General features: G+C 36.6%; 1 protein-coding gene across 1 annotated transcript in view; it reads right to left on the bottom strand.

Annotated features, from left to right (window-relative positions):
- LOC124721281 (protein jagunal) overlaps nucleotides 1-20,598 on the bottom strand; it is a 50,721-nt gene that overhangs the window by 17,719 nt on the left and 12,404 nt on the right. Inside the window, exon 2 of the mRNA XM_047246169.1 lies at nucleotides 7,855-7,996. Within this exon, the coding sequence (XP_047102125.1) occupies nucleotides 7,855-7,996 (142 nt within the window). The remainder of the gene's footprint in view (nucleotides 1-7,854; nucleotides 7,997-20,598) is intronic.

Raw genomic sequence — 20,598 nt, 5'->3', positions numbered from 1 at the left:
GTTCCACTTGCTATGCAATTGCAAATGTATTTTCAACATGAGAGCATGCCTTCACATTTCACCAATGCCGTTGCTTCACATTTAAATGAACATTTTCCCCAGAAATGGATTGGTCACGGTGCTACATGTCTGTGGCCATCCAGATTGTGTGATTTAACACAAATGGATTTTTGTGTATGGGGATGGATGAAACACATAGTTTATGAGGAAAAAGTCAATACACGTTAGGCATTACTTGCTACCATTATGAATGCAATAGACGAAATAAAGAACAACCCTGTGAAACTGAAGTGAGCAGCAAAACCTGATCATACACGCGCAGCTAAATGTATGGAACTCGGCGGAGACATTTATGAACATTTATTGTGATTGTATTGTGGAATTGTATGTACACTGTACTACTTTCTTAACACTGAGCTTTGTTTTTTCTAGTTTAACATGAATTCACATGTGCTATGGTATTAATAAAAGCAGGTTATCTGATACATTCATACAGTTTCAGTTAATGTCATTACCATTAATTTTCCAGAATTAAATACTCTAGAACTTCTATTGAAAACTTTGTGCAATTGTCTGGAATTTAAAAAACAAACTGGGACAAGCAGTTAATAATATAAAAAAATTACAAAATTACTTCTTTGCATCTCTGGATGTTCTGGAAAACTACTGCAGATACACGCCTGAGACATGTTTTATTACATTCAGCACATAAAAAAATAAATAAATAAATAAATAAAAAATAAAAAAATAAAAATAAAAAAATAAAAAAATTGGAAATCATGCTTTTCTTTAACCTTGTAGAGTTTCGTGATGGCTTCATATCAGTGAAGTTGCTAAATTTCAGGCAAAATCTTTTATTAGCCGTAACTCCGTAACTAAACATTTGCGGACCTATGTTTATATAAACTTTTTCCTTTGGTTTTACTTGTAGAATAACATATTAAAATATTTGCATATCCTTGAGAATCACCCTGTATAAGATACAAATGTTATCCTGGGGGTTGCTTGTGCCTGCATAACACAGAGATAACTGTACAAAGTAATTACAAGAAGGTTCATTTAGAGGTACAGTTCTTAAAAATATTCTTGGTTGTACACAAGTATGCAAACAAACTTTTATATTTAACCACATAAAAATCTATTAGTTTTCTGATAGTTTTGTAGCTGATCTGAATTTAGTAAAGTGTTCAAAAAATAAAATTTAATTACAGAAATCATGCAAAAATTGAATATGTTCTGGTGACTTTAAAATTTGTATTTCTACAGGAAGAAGCATTTATTACTAAGAACAAAAGGAAAGAAGAGAGGAGCATGTTTATTTTTTACTAGCATTCCAACTTCTTGTGCGAAGGGCGGGGGGGGGGGTGCATGTTTGCATGTTGCTGACACCCGTTTATCATTTACAATGTTGTTGTTCTTTTTACCAGTTCTACTCTTCACTCTTGGTCTCTTTCTCCAGCGCGTGCATGTGGAAACGAATGACACACACACACACACACACACACACACACACCATGTAGAACAGCTGTGTAGTGATAAACTGGGGGAAAAAAAAAAAAGAAAACTTAGGTCATCGCTTTCTAATGTAACACACTTTATAATCCATGTCAAATCTCAAACTATTATTGACGAATGACTATTGCTAACAAAATTATTATTGAATGTATTAAACAGCTGGAATGTGTTTCTTGATGATAAATGTATTCTTAAATGTTAAAACTGTTTTCAGTGAAAAAATGCTTCATTGTCAAATGTAGTGACACTTGAGACACACTGTAGCTTTCTATTCTGCTGCTTTCTTCTATCTACTTTCGTGATGATAAAATGAGAACACTAAATAAAAAAGATTTAATAACAAAGAATCGATGTCCAAGATGTTGGAATCATTGATTCCAATACTAATCAATTCCTAGAGAATTGGAATCAGAACATGACATATCCCTAATTAAAATCATTATGGATAAATTTTTACTCCAATTTTTTTGCAGTAGTATAGTATAAGTAAAAATACTACCTATAGGCTGCTCACCTTATATAAACTACACTTTATTTCAAAAATTACTTTTAACATTGAATCTTGTTTTATTTTTTAATATGTACTACCCCAAGAACTGACGTCATTAAAGATGTAAAAAGTTATGATCACAGTCCAATTTATCTCCCCTAACTCTCAAGCAGCTTTTTCAGCTCAGTTACCCAACTGCTACAGAAGCAGTGTTGGAAAACATATTTTCCAATACAAAATATCAGCTTAGAATTTTTTTTATCAGCACCACTTATCAATTAATGTTTAAAATGCACAAATGCCTGGGCATTTACAAATTTTGGATATTTGCCCAGGCATTTATCCTGGGCATTTGGCCCAACTTATAAATGCGCAGGCATTTTCAACCACTACCTGTGATGATTGCAATTGCTTTCTATTTATACTGGGCACATGAGACGTACTTTCAAAACAAGATTTAAAGAGAACACATACACCTGCAATAAAACTTAAAAAATAAAAAGTAATGGACATAGCACACAACGTGAAAATTTTGCACCCCATTCCTAAAAGTAGATATCTTATCACATGATATTTAAATATTTGTCATTAAGAGACAGCATTCTAGGGTACGCATGGCACATAGGGCTGTGTGCTGCTCCCTGCAGGAGCGTCTGCTACATTGAATGGCACAACAAGAACTGTAGGCGAGATAAACTAACATCAAACTACAAGTACCCTGCACCATCTAGCAATAGTTGCTAAACTTCACTATCTTCCCAACGTAAATTATGTTATCTCTCATTTATTTTTGAAATGTTGGTGTAATTTACTCTTTTCTGTCATTTCACACCTGATTCACTTTCCATTTTCACTTTTCTTACTTATTGTTCTAACCACAAAATAAATTTGAATATGTGAAGCACACTAATATATGTGCGCTCAAAGCTTGTTCCACATTCTTCCTTCAGAAATACCGGGTGGTTGTAATTAAAGTGCAGCTACTCACAGAGTTCAAATGTGGGCTGTAATTATTGTATGACAACGAAACTTGGTAGATATACTAATGTGTTAATGTGGAACTGATTTATGCTGGAGAAAATTAGTTCAAATTTTGGCATGTGCAAACATGGCATTGTGAACACAAGAAAGACGTATAGAAATGTTTCTATGTGTGTTGTGTTGGCAGAAGAGCCAACACCGTGTTACTAACGGAGGCCGAAATGCACGCGTTTTAGCTCACGCAGGCTGGTGTGAGGAGGGAAGGACTATACTGACGTGAGGTCTGGAACATGACAAGGAATTAGAATTCTGAAAGCGGACGTAATTAGTTTGATACTAAACTTTAATCCATTAATGATGAACTTCGCTCTTGATGGTACATGATTCACAATATCTGTTCAGAATACATTCATAGTAACTGAATATGGCGCCTTGCTAGGTCGTAGCAAATGACGTAACTGAAGGCTATGCTAAACTGTCGTCTCTGCAAATGAGAGTGTATGTAGACAGTGAACCATCGCTAGCAAAATCAGCTGTACAACTGGGATGAGTGCTAGGTAGTCTCTAGACTAGACCTGCCATGTGGCGGTGCTCGGTCTGCAATCACTGATAGTGGCGACACGCGGATCCGACGTGTACTAACGGACCGCGGCCGATTTAAAGGCTACCACCTAGCAAGTTTGGTGTCTGGCAGTGACACCACAATATGTATAGGATTAGGAACACAACATGGGCAGAAAAGAGCAAACAAGTGAGAAAGACATAAAGTTTATTTTATTATTAACCACCACTTACACAATTTTTCAATTCAATAAACTTTACTAACAGCCATACACTTTAAGATACTTTATTTTATTTTATTTTATTCTGAAAGCAACCAGTTTCGGCAATTCATTTTGCCATCTACAGGCTCCATATGCTTTTACGAATCAACAAACTTATCGTATAGTGCCATAAAACTGGATATTGTAAAATCCGATTGTTGTGCAGCTGGTTCAGATGAGCACTGAAGACATCAACAAGATGCTGTACAGCACGGTTTGCACCAGCGTAAATTGGGTCCACATTAGCTCATTAGAATATCTACCAAGTGTCGTTCCCATATGATAATTACAGCTCCCACTTGATCTCTGTGAGTAGCTGCACTATAAATATAACCACCCAGTACTAATTCCGAAGTCATCTGTTCAATTTTAGCATGATTTTGGTAATTAAATTTTATTTTTTGAATAGTTTGCTACATTCTGATCAGCTGTAACTGTCAGAAAGCTCATAGATTTTTTCATGATTAAATATATAAGTTTGTTTGCTTACTTGTATAGAATTGAGAATATTTTTAAGAACTGTGCCTCTAAATGAATCTTATTTTAATTACTTTGTACAATTATCTGTATGTTATGCACGTGTCAATGACCTTGAAGATAGCATTTGCATATTTTCTAGTGGCTGAATCATGCATGGAAACTCTGAATTGTGCTACTTTAGATATTAATGACTTGTTTCAGCGGAGCACAATGAGAGGTATATCATGTTTACAATATAACTTTTTCGTTTGTTAACCTTTTAATGTAGTAGACAACAATACTTTTTTCTTGTAGTTTTATTGTAGATTCTGAAGATGGCTATTGCGTAGCTGATATCAATGATCTTGTTCAGAAAGCTTTACTACCAAGACAGTTAAATAAATTATGTAACACATGAGAATGTAAGGTGTCTTACGTGTTTACTGAGATAAATTACAACTGATGCATTTTAACACTCAAGAGGATGCTCCAGTTACACAACCTCAAACTATGCTACATGCTATATGCTTAAGTATTTAATTTCCAGCTTATTCACTGATTATGATTCATAAAAGAAAGTTTACCGTAATTAGTTACATAAGTACAACATCAAAGGTTAGAGTAATTTTTCTGACTTGTTGGGTGGTTGATTTGAGGGAGGGGCCAAACAGCAAGGTTATTGATCCCATTGGATTAGGGAAGGAAGTTGGCCGTGCCCTTCCAAAGGAACCATCCCGGCATTTCCTGAAATGATTTAGGTAATCGTGGAAAACTGAAATCGGGGTCGCCGGACGTGGGTTTGAATCGTTCGTCTTCCCGAACGTGAGTCCAGTGTGCTAACCACTGCACCACTTCGCTTGGTAATTTTTCTGAGAAGGTGTTACATGTCATAGCATGAAACTATTTATTACATGGGAAGTGAAAACAGAAATGAAAATGTTACTCAATATTTCAAGGAATGTTTGTTTAGTATAAATGGTACATTTATTGTTGCTACGGGGTTAATTAATGTGTGCTAGTGCAGTGGAACATGACTCTGAGGTAACCTGTTTCACCCCTGATTGTCAACATATTGTTATCTCATTAGAGATGGACCTGACGATTAGATTGTGGAAAGATGGGGAAGGAAATGGGTTGTGTCCTTTTCAAGGAAACCAATGTAAGATTTGCTTTAAGTGAATTAGAAAAACCATATAAAATCTAAATCTGGATGGCCAGATGGGGATTCAGACCCAAGTTCTCCTGAATATGGGTTCATTGTCTTAACCACTATGTCATCTTGTTTGGTCACTGGCAGGAGCAATTTTCTTCAGAGGAAATTGATCATCAGCAGAAACGAGATGGCATACAGTTCATGATCATTATACAGGGTGTTTATAAATGAATATCGGGGTTTTAACCCTTTATAATGCTTATTACATTCAACTTGCAGTTATAAATGATATGTCAAATGAAAGAGAAACTCAAACAGTTTTACCAAAAACCTTATAAATGTTCAATGTGAGCACCATTTACCCATGCACCCAAGTGCTGGATAGGCCGCAAGGGGCCCAATGACAGGGATTGCTTTGCACAGCCTCCACGTTTACCCAATCTAACGCCATGTGATTTTTTCCTTTGGGGCTTCATCAAGGATCATGTGTAAATGCCTCCACTACCAGCAGACCTCCCTGAATTAAGAAACCAGATTGAAGCAGCTGTTGCTACAATCACTGGAAACACACTTATCAATGTCTTGGAAGAACTCGGCTATAGACTTGATGTGTGCCATGTGACAAATGGTGCTCACATTGAACATTTATAAGGTTCTTGGTGAAACTGTGAGTTGCTGTTTCATTTGACACATCATTTATAACTGCAACTTTAATATGATAAATATTATAAAGCATTAAAAGCCCGATATTCATTTATAAACACCCTGTATCGTTCATCAATAGCCTGTATTTAGACCTATCCTGTGTGACACTTCATCATGATCTATCCACCAGATGTTGACAGAGTTTGACACCCCCCCCCCCCCCCTCTCGATGCTATTCTGAAACAACAAAAAACATGGTAACAGCACAAAAACAATGAAGTAGGGTGTGTGTGACCTTTCATTACAAGTGAAACAAAAACAACAAATAGTGATTCAATCCTTTTAGTTACAGCTGGAAGTATTGTACAGTCACTTCCAAAAGAATGAGAAAATGATGAATGATATTTATGAAAATTTAAGTAATTTTACACAATTGTATTTGATGTAGGTATGCAGCCTCACTGAATTGTTAACAATAAGTCGACAACATATACACCACCGATTGCAAACATTTATTGTAAATCTCACAAATGTAATTCCAGGTTAAAGCTACTATCAATGTGGTTTAGATGCTGAAATGTCATAAATGTCAACATGAGTACAAGAAATAAAATTGATGTGAGCTTGTGTGGCTCTTGACAGTGTTTGTTACAGATACTGTCAGTATTTGATGCATGGACACCATTCTCAAGAAACTGTCTCCTCGGTGTCTACACATTCTACATGTGTAGCATGAAACCACTATTGACAATCTATGAAACGGAAATAATTTTGTACAGTGAGTTTCTTTTAAAACAAATTCTATATAGAAATTAGAAATTATGATTTGTCATACTGTCTCCACCACAAGTCACTATGAAGAATATATTAAAACAACCACCACCTTTTTTTTTTATACAAACTGAAAATCTTACTGGGAATTAATAAGTAAGAAAGAAACACACATGAAGCACTAACTGATATCTTTCATTACAATTCAGAATTAAAGACAGCAGTACACACATACATGAACAGACATGCAATATTCACACACAAAAGACAAGAAAATTGAGGACAAGTACAACAGGTGAAAGTATCAATGGGGGGAGTTATAAAATTTGCTCAATTAGACATGCCTTATTATTGTTATTATTATTATTTTATGATAGATGCTTTTCAGTTCTCTCCAGAACATGGTGGAATAATGCAAATCTCATCTGCAGCCCACATAACATTCCTTTATTACTGTTACTACACAATACACACACCTCAAGGCAAAGAGATGGTTTGCATGCAATTTCTGATAGCAAAACAGTGTACGACAAATTGATGATATGAAATTTGAAAATAAAACTGAACTCAATTGCAAAAGTTTTCAGAAATACAAGCCCACATATGAATAAGTATGATGATTTCTTAAAACTAAAAGAAACACACAGAATGCAACAATGATGGTTTCCAAACCAATAATTTGATCTAGGAATACAGTACAATAGGAGCTCAGATTCTACACAAAACCTATTATGTATACATGCATGTACAAGCTGGTCTCTATTACATCCTTCCTCGAGACAGCAGGAATAGATTTTACTGCACTTTCAACACATGAAAAATCAATGCAATGGAATGGTTACACCATCATACATACTATATCACTCCACACTATCCCAAGCAAATTTAAGACTTCTAGAAGTGGAGAAACAAATGGAGCATGTCTGCTGAGTACTCTGTTCATACAGATGACATTTTGAAACACGAAAACAAAGAATATTTGCTTACAGTCACAAACAAAATATAAAATTGTATACCTCTGGGATCTGAAGTTCTTCTATTTCTAAAATGAATATATCCAAGCGATCCAGAATATCTGCAGACAGTTTTGCAAGCATCGCAAAGAATAATAAGTAGTGAAAAAATATGCAGTATTTAAGCCGTGATTTATTTAGAGCACTGAAAAAAATAAGGCACTGCATTACAAATAGAGTACTATTTCTAACATTATTTCCTTAAACCTCCCAGGACACAAATTGATGTACGATATAGTTAAAATAATGAGTATAATTAAGTTTACAAGTATACAGTAGTACTTTACTTTGTTGCACCAGTTTATAAAGAATGTAGTTACAAAGTTTCATGTAGAAGAAGTTACTGATATAAGCAATAAATTATTATTACGTATTCTAAGTCACATTATTAATATGTAGAAATACATTATCCCATAATTAATTCCAAACTAGGAAATAGTAAGGAAATGCATGATCAACTGATTATTACGAGATTAAAAACCTATACTCACTGAAAAAACTGTAAGTAAAATAGACAACAGATCCACTGACTAAGAAAATTTCATGTTTCTGGACTTTTCCATTAGAAGATAAAGAGAGAAGAAGAAAGAGAAAAGTATAAGGAAATTAGAAAAGTAACTCATGTCCAGAATTAAGAGAGGTATTGAAGTTCCATAGAGCACAGCTTCAACTTTGTCATTTCACTGTGTGACGAATGTAGTTGAAAAATCCAGAAAGTTATTGAAAATATTGAAAAATTCAACAAAACACTAAAATAATACAACAGATTAATCTGTTACCTCCCTCCCTCTTACCTATCGTAAAGTAGTAACTTAGACCACCACACAGGATTTTAAAACCTCCATCAGGCTTCCAGAAGAAATTTTCATTATGCAGCGGAATGCGCAGTGTTATGAAACTTTGTGGCAGATTACAAATTGTGTGCCAGACTGGGACTCAAACCTGGGACCTTTGCCTTTCACAAGCAAGTGCTCTGCCAACTGAGCTACTTGAGCACAACTCAGGATCTGCCAGCACCTCATCTGCTACCATCTCCTGCATAAGTTGCAGGACTAGCACTCCCGGAAGAAAGGATTATACAGAGACATAGCTTAACCACACCATGGCAAATTGTGTGCAGAACGAATTTTCACTCTGTAGCACAGTGTGCACTGTTATGAAACTCCTTGGCAGATTACAATAAGACTAAGTGGAGACTGGGACTCGGTTCTGTTGGTAGAGCACTGGCACATGAAAGGCGAAGGTCCTAGGTTCGAGTCCTGGTCCAGCACACAGTTTTACTCTGCCAGGAAGATCCATGAGGCACGTCTTACCACATAAGATATGCAAAAAAAATTATTTGGATGTAATGACAGCTCCTTGTTACTACGTGAAAAGCAGTGAATTAAAATGTGGTTCACTGTGACTGATATATCGTGATACACGCATATGGAATGATTTACCTACAACAGAAGCCCACCTCATATTGAAGGTTCTTTTCCTCATGCCACACCTCATTAAGAGTGATTTCACTGGATCTGAAAAACTGGTACGAACTTTGCCAGGGACAGGCAGCTGCTTTAATTGCCATTTTGCATCTAATTCAGTTATTTTACCATAGATCTTTCTCCTCAATTAGCAGGTAATATTATGCAGGAAAAAAGCATTTTATGCACTGTGCATCGTTGTTCTTACTTCCTCTATATCCTGCTGACAAGAAACTTTTTTTTTCTTTTCCACTGTGAAGGAGGGGATGTCCTGCACAAACTCAGCCCTTTTACCCACTACATAAATAATGGAGCAATCAGTTAATTCAAACATCTAAAGAAATTATTTTTTCAATGAAGTTTCGTCACCTTTAGTGATTCTCTGTTATTGTACTAGAACAGGGTGGCAGCTCAAACATGGGACAAATAATAAAGTAAGATAAAAGAATTCTTTGAGTAATTCCAGATTGATGATGTCATAAGAAGCATCTGATAAATTAACAGACTGGGGTAGGTTATCTCACATTACAATAATGCCTCTTTTTTCTCACGGTTGAAAGATACTAGCCAATAAGTAGTAGTTTAACCTGGGTTTTTTAAATATTGATAATTTACATGGAATAATATTCATATAATTAACAAACTTTGAAGAATTAAGCATTTTAAAATTTGTTATTTATGAAGCTCAATGAAATTAAATTACAATCTATGTTAAAAACATAGAATTCTAAGAGATTTTTAAGAAATGCCCTGAGATTTCCAAATAAAATCTCAATTTCCTGAGAATTCCCGGTTTTCCTGAAGAAAGGAAGTTAGTTTGACTGAATTTTATAGAAGGAAACTAGAAAAGGATGGAAAGCAAACAGAACTATGACTAGGTTTAGATGCAGCAATAAAACTGTTGTAATTATACATTAGAGGTAAAAACTGTGAGCTAAATGAGGATTCAAATCTGAAGAAGCTGTGAAGCAAGCCTTGATTTGTTGCCAGCCTTATTAATCATGGTGTGTGCATGTATTACTTCCAGCTGATAATATACTCTAATATAACAAAATCATCTTTGAACCACAATAATTTCTATTGAGACACTACAATTACAGTCCTTGCCTGAAGTTCCTTCACATCTGGAAATGAAGTGTTCTGTAATAAAGTAAGACCACGAACTTCACAGAAGTTTCAAAATCAAGAATAATGCCCATCAGGTACAACCCCAATAAATTAAAACACTGTTAAAAAAGTTACAATTTCCTCATCAAAATTGCTGATAAAAGATAAAAGCCTGCCTTTCCAGCTATTCCTTCATTCACTTAAGAGTTGACTGAAGCTGTAATTAACAAAAGATGTGGGTGTATCACACAAATAATAATTCACCATTGATCAAGCATCTTTCTTATGCAACCTCTCAACATAATACGCAAATTGTATAGGGGAGTTTAACCCCCCCCCCCTCTCTCTCTCTCTCTCTCTCTCTCTCTCTCTCTCTCTCTCTGTGTGTGTGTGTGTGTGTGTGTGTGTGTGTGTGTCTTTCTCACAGACAAAAATAGTTTAGGAGGATCTGATGAGTAAATGTCAACGTCACAAATGCTATATACACCAAAGGTATTTTATTGTGGAATTGCCACACATGCAATGTGGCCTTGTGTTCAAATGTGAAGAAGGGTTTTTTGGGCAACATTACCACAAGAAGTCAAGAACACTCAATTCCTTAGTACAATTCCCAGCTGGGTTGGAGATTTTCTCCACTCGTGGACTGGGGGTCATCATCATCATTTCATCCCATCACCGGTACGCGAGTTGCCCAATGTGGCATTGACTGAAATAGGACTTGCACTCGGCGGCCGAACTTTCTCAGATGGGGCCTCCCAGCTGGCAATGCCATACGATTATTCAGTTCCTTAGTACAAAAGTACCTTGAGTTAATCTGCCTTTGCCTTAAACTTTTTCAAATATATTGTGGTAGTCGTCGAATGATTATCCAAAGTGGAACTCTTACTTGGGCCTACAGATTTATTTCATAACTTTCCAGATTTTTGTTCTCCTGACAGGAAAGTATATGACATTCTCCGTTGATTTTATCCTGTAAGTTGCCTGTACATGCCTGCAGAATGGCATTTCTTTGTCCACTATGAACAGGCTGCTTTTGAAGCTGGTCCTAAGACTTTGGCATGGATAATTCTGTGGCTCTGTGGAAAACACTATTAACATAATTCACCACTTCCACATTTACACCACAGCATTCAAACAAATACAACACTATGCACTACATCAAAATGAATCATGTCCACAACAAAAGATGTGGGGATCAGATCAATGACTCTTGATGAGTGTCACTCATTAAATGGCACATAAGATGGATGTTTATGTGAGAACAAAGCTGCTCACAGAGGAAGGGGCTCGCAAAGCTTCACATGTTATGTAGCTCAAAATCTCAACAAGTGGAAGAAACAGTTGAACATATGCAATTTATATATACTTCACAACCACACTTATGGATTCTGGTACGGGATCCTTTTCCGTGTCCAGTCAGGAATAGTGGGAGAAAACTTAGTCGGTTTCCTTGTGAACTTGAATTTCTCTAATTTTATTTTTGTGAGATATATGTAGGAGAGGAAATATAGTCACTGAATCTTCTAAGAACGTGCTCTTTGGGGTTAAACACATTTCCTACTGATTCTTACAGTGTAACTCAAGTCTGCCATATGCCTTTTCTGCAATTAATCTTACATCATTATTTCACTTTGAATTTATCTGTATGCATATTACAGGTCTTTAATCAATGTGACTGTTTCTAGTGATTATTTGGTAATTTGTATAATCAAATAATAACAAGTCTTTTCACCTATTTAGGTACAAAACATTCTATCTATTTATGTTGAGGATGTCGGCAATCCCAGCACCAAGAGTGGATCCCCTGCAGCTCTTCCCGTATTTTACTGCAATGTTCTATGGATGTGCCTTCTCTGTATACAACAGTATCATCCAAGAACAGCCTTACAGAGTTTCAGATGTTACCCACTAGGCAATTGTGAAAAGTAATGGTCCTGTAACTGTCCCTTTGAACATGCTCCAACCTAGTGTTACATCTCTGTTAAGAAAATAGTCTTCATCATCTGTTGACAATGACATGCTGTGTTTTATTTGTTAGGAACTCTTCAATTCAATCACAAAACTGGCCCGATATTTTGTAAGCTTTTACTCTGTTCACTGAGCAACAGAGCAAACTGTATCAAATACATTTCGGAAATCAAGGAACATTGCATGAACTTGGGTTCTGGTGTCTATTGCCTTCTGGGTTTTGGGGACAAACAGGCATGATGGCTTTCACACGATACTTCTTTGTGTAATCCATGCCAATTTTTTATCATGTTTCAGAAACATGTTAAAAAATTATACAACAAATTCACATATACAATATAGGTCTACAGTTCCGTTCACATACTCTTCTCAGAAATAGGCATGCCCTGTGCCTTTGTGCAGTCACCTGTAATGTCTCATTCCTCCAGCAACTAAGACAGACTCGTACAGGTACTCCATCAGATCCAGTCACTTTTCCTCTGTTGATTAATTTAGGTGACTCTCTTCCAAAATCACTTTATCTCAATATCCGACATTCTCGTGCTCGTGTGAACTGAAAGGAGGAATCAAAATAAAATGTTCCTAGGCACAACAATTTTGAAAAACAGAAGTTAGCACTTTGGCCTTCTCTGTATCATCTTCTGTTTTGGTACCACTATGTAACTGAGTAGTTAACTTCATCTGCTTAACTAATGCAATGTTCATCAAAAACTTTTAGACTTTTCTGTGAAATTGGGAGATGAAAAAATATTACTTTTGAATCTGTAGACTGCGTCACACATAGCAAGCCTTACATTCCTTTAGGGTTAGCCAGATTTTTGTTTGTCTACAAGTCTTTGACTATGTTTATATTGGTAGTGAAGCTATCTTTGTTTCTGAAGCAGCTTTCTAAAGCAGCTGATGAAGCACCACAGATCTTTCCCATCACCCACAATTTTGCTCGGCTGATACCTGTCTAAGGAGTATTGTAGAATACTCTTAAATTTTGAATATTTATATTTAGCACTTTCAATTTAGAATGGCATGTATAGGCAAGAACAATGAACACATCATCATATTCAGTGAAACAACTGCTTGCAATTGTAAGTGGTACTGGTGAACAGTGAAATGTGGTGATGACAAACAGACCTCTACTCCAATTGATACCAAGTCAGTTGTTCTTGTTGAGACTGTAGTCCCTTACCAAAGATATATTAGCTTTTTAAACTGTATCTGTTGCAGGCACAAGCAGGAGTGTAGCTTTGAGGCTCAGTGGATAAGTCGTCATAGAATGCAGGCTTTCATGCCTCATATTTGGTTTATGGGCATAAGGCCTCAGTCTAAAGCAAAGTTTTCAGCTTAACATTTCATCTTCCAATGCTGGAGACATCATTAGAGGTTTTTAACAACTCTGAAAGCAGTTAAAAGTCCCAAACAAGCTCAGCAGGTCGAACTGTTTATATGTATACAAGAAATGGTTCATTTGTGTCATCAGACATCTGCCTGGGACAAGGGAACCACCAAATTCATTCATCTGATACTGTGGTTTTAGCAAGACCCAATCATTCCTATGCTAAGAAGTGCAGAGAAGCCATAGAAATTCAAAAGCACAAAAAGCTCTAAAAGAAAAGAAGGACTGAAATTATCTATGTCGTGGGCCTTAGTGCTAAATGAAACAAACAGTGCTAACTCTTCCCCACTAAAAGCTCCAAAACTTAACATTTGCATGACTTCATGATCTTAGGCAGTAGTCTGATAACATCAGTAACTGACCATTGAATGGATACATATTAATGGTTCAGCTCGTTGAGCTTGTTCGAGACTGGAACTGCTTTCTGAGTTGTTAAAGCCTCTGATGATGTCTCCAGCATTGGAAAACAAAACATCAGGCAGATAATTATGCCATGGGCATGGCCTTATGCCCATAAAACAAGTATAGGCAGATAATTATGCCATGGGCATGGCCTTATGCCCATAAAACAAGTATCAGCAATAATTTAATGGGTAAGAGCCAGGTTCCATATCTAATGACCTGGGTTCAATCCCAGGTTGGTCCTCGGATTTTTTTGCCACTTATTGCTTCTTTCTCCTTTGGCAATAGTTGTTTGATGTGAAAAATGTCAAGCTGTACTGTGGTTCTGAGAGCGTATTAAACTGTAGGCCATCCTGTAACTGGCTAGGTAAAACAGGTTAAAGATTGGAGGAAGACAAGTGAAAATCTCTCCTCATAGGACTATTACAAAACACTGTGGCGTTCCACTCGAACTTCGGTTTGATGACAGCTTTACTTACGCACAGGTAATTATACTAAGGCAAAATGCTGTCATTTCACACAGATACCTTGCTGAACATTACTTTATAAGCTATTGCTTATGAGTCTAGCTGACCCACAACATGCACTTACAAATGCCACTTAGCTGTTACACTTAGAAACACAAGGTAATCACTGTAATACTACCATTCATCCATTTTGAGATACTCAGATTTACAACAGGCATTTTCTTAATTCAGGAAAATTGTGTAGCAAAAAGTGAGTGATGCATTACCTTGAAGGACTACTATGCTTCACAGGAGATATTCACACAATGACATACAGAGCACTATTTCTTTCTTCCTTCCTGCCATAGTATAGAAAATGGGTAACTGTACAAGCAACTGACAAAAACCTGCAAATGGAGAATGATATCCCTCTCTTGTGCACAGGCGTTCTTTATTCATTGTAGGTCGTTTTGCATCTTGAAGGCCACATGGGACTCAGAATGCATTATCACACTTCATGGAGATCAAATCTGACTTTGAAATCAACAAATGGAAACTCCAGGTTGGATTATCAACAATATTAGGAAAAGGATAGATTGCTACTCACCATACAAATGACCCATTGAGTAGCAGACAGGTACAAGGAAAGGAAACTGACTTTGATATATTCATACATTATTGATACACCAAAATCCATCTTTTTGCCGTTTCTCTATGATCTCTGTATAATTGTAGACACCTGTAAATACTATTTCTGCTATTCTTCAAACAGTTTTGAGGTAATATTTATAATGTGTTCACATGTGATAAACATGTTACTACCGTTATGCTATAGGAAATTCTCCAGCATAGTCTTTTTTGGGATGGGTTGTAACTGTTGAGACATACTGACTTGACATGGAAGATTTTAGACTTCTTTCATAAATTTTTGACTACAAGTATCCAGTATAAAGTATACCTTTTAGGGACAATAGTGAAGAGTGATACATTTTGATCAGTGATACTATGCAGCATGGTCATTACAATGCTATACAAACACATACATTTTAATTATCAAAGTATTGAGACCCTATGGAATATGAGATTTTTGGGCGGGTATGTTGTGGCCAAGATGGATACGAAGCCCACACCTACTACAGTAGTACAAGTTTATATGCCAACTAGCTCTGCAGATGACGAAGAAATTGAAGAAATGTATGATGAAATAAAAGAAATTATTCAGATTGTGAAGGGAGACGAAAATTTAATAGTCATGGGTGACTGGAATTCGAGTGTAGGAAAAGGGAGAGAAGGAAACATAGTAGGTGAATATGGATTGGGGGACAGAAATGAAAGAGGAAGCTGCCTGGTAGAATTTTGCACAGAGCACAACATAATCATAACTAACACTTGGTTTAAGAATCATGAAAGAAGGTTATATACATGGAAGAACCCTGGAGATACTAAAAGGTATCAGATAGATTATATAATGGTAAGACAGAGATTTAGGAACCAGGTTTTAAATTGTAAGACATTTCCAGGGGCAGATGTGGACTCTGACCACAATCTATTGGTTATGACCTGTAGATTAAAACTGAAGAAACTGCAAAAAGGTGGGAATTTAAGGAGATGGGACCTGGATAAACTAAAAGAACCAGAGGTTGTACAGAGATTCAGGGAGAGCATAAGGGAGCAATTGACAGGAATGGGGGAAAGAAATACAGTAGAAGAAGAATGGGTAGCTTTGAGGGATGAGGTAGTGAAGGCAGCAGAGGAACAAGTAGGTAAAAAGACGAGGGCTAGTAGAAATCCTTGGGTAACAGAAGAAATATTGAATTTAATTGATGAAAGGAGAAAATATAAAAATGCAGTAAATGAAGCAGGCAAAAAGGAATACAAACGTCTCAAAAATGAGATCGACAGGAAGTGCAAAATGGCTAAGCAGGGATGGCTAGAGGACAAATGTAAGGATGTAGAAGCCTATCTCAGTAGGGGTAAGATAGATACCACCTACAGGAAAATTAAAGAGACCTTTGGAGATAAGAGAATGACTTGTATGAATATCAAGAGCTCAGATGGAAATCCAGTTCTAAGCAAAGAAGGGAAAGCAGAAAGGTGGAAGGAGTATATAGAGGGTCTATACAAGGGCGATGTACTTGAGGACAATATTATGGAAATGGAAGAGGATGTAGATGAAGATGAAATGGGAGATATGATACTGCGTGAAGAGTTTGACAGAGCACTGAAAGACCTGAGTCGAAAGAAGGCCCCCGGAGTAGACAATATTCCATTGGAACTACTGACGGCAGTGGGAGAGCCAGTCCTGACAAAACTCTACCATCTGGTGAGCAAGATGTATGAAACAGGCGAAATACCCTCAGACTTCAAGAAGAATATAATAATTCCAATCCCAAAGAAAGCAGGTGTTGACAGATGTGAAAATTACCGAACTATCAGCTTAATAAGTCACAGCTGCAAAATACTAACACGAATTCTTTACAGACGAATGGAAAAACTAGTAGAAGCCAACCTCGGGGAAGATCAGTTTGGATTCCGTAGAAACACTGGAACACGTGAGGCAATACTGACCTTACGACTTATCTTAGAAGAAAGATTAAGGAAAGGCAAACCTACGTTTCTAGCATTTGTAGACTTAGAGAAAGCTTTTGACAATGTTGACTGGAATACTCTCTTTCAAATTCTAAAGATGGCAGGGGTAAAATACAGGGAGCGAAAGGCTATTTACAATTTGTACAGAAACCAGATGGCAGTTATAAGAGTCGAGGGACATGAAAGGGAAGCAGTGGTTGAGAAAGGAGTGAGACAGGGTTGTAGCCTCTCCCCGATGTTGTTCAATCTGTATATTGAGCAAGCAGTAAAGGAAACAAAAGAAAAATTCGGAGTAGGTATTAAAAATCATGGAGAAGAAATAAAAACTTTGAGGTTCGCCGATGACATTGTAATTCTGTCAGAGACAGCAAAGGACTTGGAAGAGCAGTTGAATGGAATGGACAGTGTCTTGAAAGGAGGATATAAGATGAACATCAACAAAAGCAAAACAAGGATAATGGAATGTAGTCTAATTAAGTCGGGTGATGCTGAGGGAATTAGATTAGGAAATGAGGCACTTAAAGTAGTAAAGGAGTTTTGCTATTTGGGGAGCAAAATAACTGATGATGGTCGAAGTAGAGAGGATATAAAATGTAGGCTGGCAATGGCAAGGAAAGCGTTTCTGAAGAAGAGGAATTTGTTAACATCCAGTATTGATTTAAGTGTCAGGAAGTCATTTCTGAAAGTATTCGTATGGAGTGTAGCCATGTATGGAAGTGAAACATGGACGATAAATAGTTTGGACAAGAAGAGAATAGAAGCTTTCGAAATGTGGTGCTACAGAAGAATGCTGAAGATTAGATGGGTAGATCACATAACTAATGAGGAAGTATTGAATAGGATTGGGGAGAAGAGAAGTTTGTGGCACAACTTGACCAGAAGAAGGGATCGGTTGGTAGGACATGTTCTGAGGCATCAAGGGATCACCAATTTAATATTGGAGGGCAGCGTGGAGGGTAAAAATCGTAGAGGGAGACCAGGAGATGAATACACTAAGCAGATTCAGAAGGATGTAGGTTGCAGTAGGTACTGGGAGATGAAAAAGCTTGCACAGGATAGAGTAGCATGGAGAGCTGCATCAAACCAGTCTCAGGACTGAAGACCACAACAACAACAACATGTTGTTGTTATTAATGCCTTCCAGAAAGTGAAAATATATCAAGATCCAGATTTCAATAAGTTATAGTGGACAATAAAGGGAATTTTCTGACATACATAAGTAAATTTTAACACTTACAGCCAAACTGTGATACAGACTTTAATTTTTTGGTTTTCAATGGTAGTCTACTACACACTTTTTCTGTGGCATTGCGAACAACCTTCGAAGAAGACTTCAACAGCCAAACAAGTACGGAAGTTGATTAAACAGTAACGAGACAACAGTACCACAAACCATTGCCCTTCCTTCATGACACCAAGGTCCCACAAACATATGTCTTCTACAGTACCAATGGCAAGCAAACATTTAACTCAAGTGAAGTTTGAGTGTTTACCTGACCAATTGAAGGCCAACGGTTCATGTTTCACTTTAGTGGTGATCGGACTACTTACTCACGAAACTCCTCAAACTTTCACTACGTATAAAGCAGTTGTAAAACTGGAAATGGTTTACGTTTATAGCAGATCCTGTCAAATTGTTGGAGCAGCACTGGGGCTGGATGCTGAAAGGTATTATGATCGCACCAAGCACCCACAATCTGTCTTAGCAAATATTACAAAAAGAATTTCAAAAAAACTGGAAATGTTGGAAAAGAAAACAGCAACTGCTGAGAGAAAATGTAACTAACTTTTCAACAGCAGTAACAGACAATCCACGTTACTATGAGACAACTTGTGTGTGCGAGTGGGATCAGCCCAAGGAGTATTCCACAAATAACTTAGACCAGTGGATTTTATCTTTATCACATTGCACATCATTAACAGCTTCATGGCAATGTCTTTCAAAATCAGTTACAGTTCTCTGAATGGCTTCTACAAAAGCAGCAAAGGGACATGGTATTTCTATGTAAGATTTTGTATAGAGATTTTCACTTACAAACCACAGGCAAATCAATCTTCAAAATGTGTACTATAGGCCACCTGAAAGCCCACCCAAGGTGAGAGAAATTGATAATCAATGACATTGGTCTGTCAATATATGGTGTGAGCTTTTCATGTCATTGGTCACTGTTTTATTGCTGGAATTCTAAATAGATACAAGTATCTACAGCTTCTACTACATGTGCTGCTGCAGTTACCAGGAAACACCCTATTGGACAGCAGGCAATCCAAGTGACACAAACATGACAGATGACTCACCAGTGCTGCACAGCATAGTTAAATATAAATTACTGTATGCATGAAAAATAAACTTAAGAAATCAAGTAAATGGTGAGCAGGTGTACTATAATTCTAACACTGACTCATTCCATATCATAGCAAGAGCTTGTAATTATGATCCATGGAACATGCAACCCACACTTAATTTTTCTGTTTGTTATACATATTATTATGTTATCTGCAAGCATGAAGTATCAAATTGACTATACATACTATAAGCTAACATGTATACTATCATATCCAAGTTAACAGTTACCCTTGTCAAGAAAATTTACATCAAAATGTGAAAGAAATCACCCTTCACAAGTCAGCATGTATATGCACTGCACCACAAATTTATAAAAAAAAAAATGTACATTAAATTTCTCAGCCAGCATAGCAAAATTTATAATGTTAATAAAATGAAAATGAGACAACATTCTAAAACCTGGTCTGTGCACAGTAGACATGATACATTTATATAAAATAGTTTCTGTACTGTTGTAATATGTTCTCCACCACATAACAACGGCAATGGGTCTAACCTTAATCGATAGTTATATTACAAAGATGCGGATTTCAAAGACATTTCTGTCTCATGATTGTAATATGATGTCTGCCACAGAACCCAACGCATGGTGTTTTCCGGTAAGTTGCAAGTTATGTGTGTCACAATTCAGGTTTACCTTAATATCTGATAAAAACCAAACTCTCTCTCAATATGCAAGTTACTTAAAACATTGGAAGGGTCTCTGATAGCAGTCATATTACAGTTGACAGGCAACATCCTCTGCATGTTTGTAATGCTGTTATTATCATGTTTAACACAGAAGCCTATTTGCAAATGTCAGATCCATTGATATATGTCGTACAACTGTGACAGATACTAGTTAATATGTGATGTAGAAAACATATGACAGTATGTCTATTGTGTACAGTTTTAGATGAGCGTTTCAGTCTCCATTTTATCATCATTATGGATTGTACAGTATTAGCTAAGGGATTTAATGCATGTTTGTTTATGTACATATGTGGTGAAGTGCATACAAAAGCCAGTCTCTTAAATTGTGGTTTCTTTCAG

Source organism: Schistocerca piceifrons, chromosome X (assembly GCF_021461385.2).
Source record: "Schistocerca piceifrons isolate TAMUIC-IGC-003096 chromosome X, iqSchPice1.1, whole genome shotgun sequence".
Taxonomy (NCBI): Eukaryota; Metazoa; Arthropoda; class Insecta; order Orthoptera; family Acrididae; genus Schistocerca; species Schistocerca piceifrons.
This window is presented reverse-complemented; position numbering and strand designations above follow the sequence as displayed.